Source organism: Empidonax traillii, unplaced genomic scaffold, assembly GCF_003031625.1.
Source record: "Empidonax traillii isolate 1590-97213 ecotype Southwest subspecies unplaced genomic scaffold, ASM303162v1 scaffold902:size247835, whole genome shotgun sequence".
Lineage (NCBI taxonomy): Eukaryota > Metazoa > Chordata > Aves > Passeriformes > Tyrannidae > Empidonax > Empidonax traillii.
Window position 1 is genome coordinate 15,380 of NW_020956095.1, and position 2,951 is coordinate 18,330.

A 2,951-nucleotide genomic window follows, 5' to 3' on the forward strand; every position below is an offset into this window, starting at 1 on the left:
GGGAAAAATGAGGGAAAATGGGGGATAATGAGGGAAAATGAGGGAAAATAGGAGATAAAGAAGGACAACGGGGGTAATAGGGGAAAAATCGGGGACATTGGGTGTCACTTCAAGACTTCCCTCTTTTTCTCCCCCTCTTCCCATCAGCCCCTGAGGCCTCTCACCTGCCTCCCCCTCTTGATTAATTAACCACTCCTTAATTACCAACTTACTAACAATTTATCACCTCCAGCCCCCTCTAAAAACCACAGGAATCCCTCGGCAGTGCATCAGTTTTATTTTGGGGTTGGAGGGGTCAGCCACAGCCTCGTGTCATCAAAGCCAAGCATTGAGGGGGGCCGAGCAAAGGGAGGGGGGTCCTAAACCCCTCCTTGGGGGGGGGTCTTCCTATTTTTAGGGGGTTCCTCTTTTTTAGGGGGGATCTCTCAGGGTTTCTCCAGCTGAGGGTCACCGGGGAGGGTCCCCACGTCCTGGTAGGTGGGTTGGACCCCCCTGGAAATGTCCTCGTACATCGAACACTCGTCCAGGTTCAGCCCCTGGGGGGAGAAAGGGGGGAATTTGAGGGGGTTTAGGTGGTGATAGACCCTTCACCCCAGCCCTCAGCACAGTTTTGGGGTGCAGGGACCACCCCCAGGAACTCACCTCGTATAGGTTTTCCTCCTCGCAGGTGGGTTTTTGAGGGTGCAGCAGCTGCTCGTTGGCCCAGCGCTTCTGGGGGGGTGGCGGGAAAGGGGTTTTGGGGTGGCCAGAGGGGGTTTTGTGGGTACAGGGGATCCCAATGTCCCAATTAGTGTCCCCATTTTTCCAGTTGGTGTCCTCCGTGTCCCAATTGGTGTCCCCAATGTCTCAGTTGGGGGTCCCACTGTCCCAGTTGGAGGCCAGTGTCCCAGCTGGTGTCCTAGTTGGGGGTCCCAGTTTGCCCCCTGCCCTCCCCCTGGGGAGCAGCAGCAGCCCCAGCCCAGCTGAACAGAGGGTGAGAACTGGGGGGTCCCAGTGACAAAACCAGTGTCCCCAGTGTCCCCAGTGTCCCAGTTGTTGTCCCCAATGTCCCACTTTGTGTCCCCGGTGTCCCAGCTGGGGGTCCCAGTTGGAGGGATCTCCTCTGGCCCCTCCCCTCACCCTGAGGAGCAGCAGCAGCCCCGGCCCGGCCGAGCAGAGCAGCAGAAGGATCCCCTGGGCCGTCAGGATCCGGTTCTTGGTGCTCTCCCTGAGGGCCAGGAACGGGACAGGAACTGGCTCTGTGGGAACAGAGGGCACTGTATAGACTGGGTTAGACTGGGAGGGCACTAGTTATACTGGGAGGGAGTGGAGGGCACTGGCGGGGACTGGGTTATACTTGGGTTATACTGGGAGGGCACTGGGGGGAACTGGGGGGGCACTGAGAGGGCACTGGGGCTAACTAGGATGGACTGAGGGGCACTGGGATGGACTGGAGTGGGACTGGGGGGTACTGGAAGGCACTGGGAGGAACTCAAGGAGGATACTGGGAGTAACTGGGATGGACTGGGTGAGGGGGCTTGTGGTATCACTGAGGTATAGTGGGAGGGGACTGGGATGGACTGGGTTATACTGGGAGGGGCTCAAGGGTGACTCTGGGAGGAACTGGGAAATACTGGGAGGGTCTGGAGGTCACAGGAGACCCCCTGAGACACCCCGTCCTCACCCCAGACCCTCCCTGAAGGACTGGGAAGGACTCGGGGGCACTGGGAGGGGCTCAAAGGGGATACTGGGAGTAACTGGAATGGACTGGGTGATACTGGGAGGGACTGGGTAACTCAGATCAGACCTGAGACCACCCTGGGACACTCATGAAGGTGCCACAGGACTGGGGGGCACTTGGAGGGGACTGGGAGGGACTGGGTTATAATGGGGGGGACCGGTGACTCAGAGGAGACCCCCCACGCCCCGCACTCACCGTGGACCCTGACGAAGGTGCCGCAGGACCGGGCGGTCTCAGCCCCGAACTCCACGCGGCAGAAGAAGAGCCCGGAGTCGTTGTGGGACAGTTTGGGGAAGGTGAGGGTGGCCCTTCCCTCCTCTTCCTTGGCCACGTGGCGGGTGGCCGCCACCTCCCGTGCCCCGCTGCAGCCCCCGGGGACGTCCCCGTACCTGAGGGGACACACCTGGAGCCAGGTGAGGGTGGCGCCGGGGGGGGCTCGGAAGCGGCACTCGAGGGTCAAGGGGTCCCCCACGGCCCCTTCGCGGGAGGGGGGTCCCGCCCACACCCGGAGCCCCCCCCGGGGCTGGAGGAGCGAGCAGAGGGGGCTCCGGGTGGTCACAGTGAGGGGAGTGGGCGGCTCGGGGGAATCCGGGGGAGGCGGCGGGGGGGAGGTCGTGCACTGGGCGCAGCCTTCGGGGGGACTCTTGGAGCACTGGGAACCTGTGGGGAGGGGGAGGGGGGTTAGTGGGAGTTCCCCGGACCCCGCTGGGGGGGCTGGAGGGATCCCCAGAGCCCACCCCCCACAGAGGGCGATTGGCACCAGGGGGAGTCATGGGGGCTCCCTGTCCCTGCCGGGGGGTCTTTGGGAGTTCCCAGAACCACGGGGGGGGGGGGGGATCACTGGGGGTCCCCCAGACCCTTTTAGGGTCCCCCAGACCAGTCGGAGGGTCGCTGGGGCCCCCTGAGCCCCTCCCATTTCCCCCCTTCCCTCTCCTAGTTTCAGTTCCCTGTCCCAGTTTGGGGACAGGAAATACTGGGGGGGGCAAGGGGGGAACGGACATTTTGACACAGGTGGGTGGGACAAAACCCGATGGTGACGCCCCTGAGACCCCCAAAGCCTGAGCCCTCCAGACCCAAACTGAGACTCCCCCGACCCAAACTGAGCCCCTCAGAACCAAAATGAGATCCCCAGACCCAAACTGAACCCCCCAGACCCAAACCCTGAGCCCCCCCAGACCCAAAGTGAGACCTTGGGACCCCTGAGACCCCAGACCCAAACTGAACCCCCCAG

General features: G+C 62.6%; 1 protein-coding gene across 1 annotated transcript in view; it reads right to left on the reverse strand.

The window, feature by feature from the left end:
- Positions 1-409: 409 nt before the first annotated feature.
- CD79A (CD79a molecule) overlaps positions 410-2,951 on the reverse strand; it is a 24,391-nt gene continuing 21,849 nt past the window's right edge. The window contains exons 6-9 of the mRNA XM_027902660.1: positions 1,916-2,042; positions 1,120-1,238; positions 643-711; positions 410-536 (exon numbers count right to left, since the gene is read on the reverse strand). Of these exons, the coding sequence (XP_027758461.1) occupies positions 426-536; positions 643-711; positions 1,120-1,238; positions 1,916-2,042 (426 nt within the window). The 3' untranslated portion in view covers positions 410-425. The remainder of the gene's footprint in view (positions 537-642; positions 712-1,119; positions 1,239-1,915; positions 2,043-2,951) is intronic.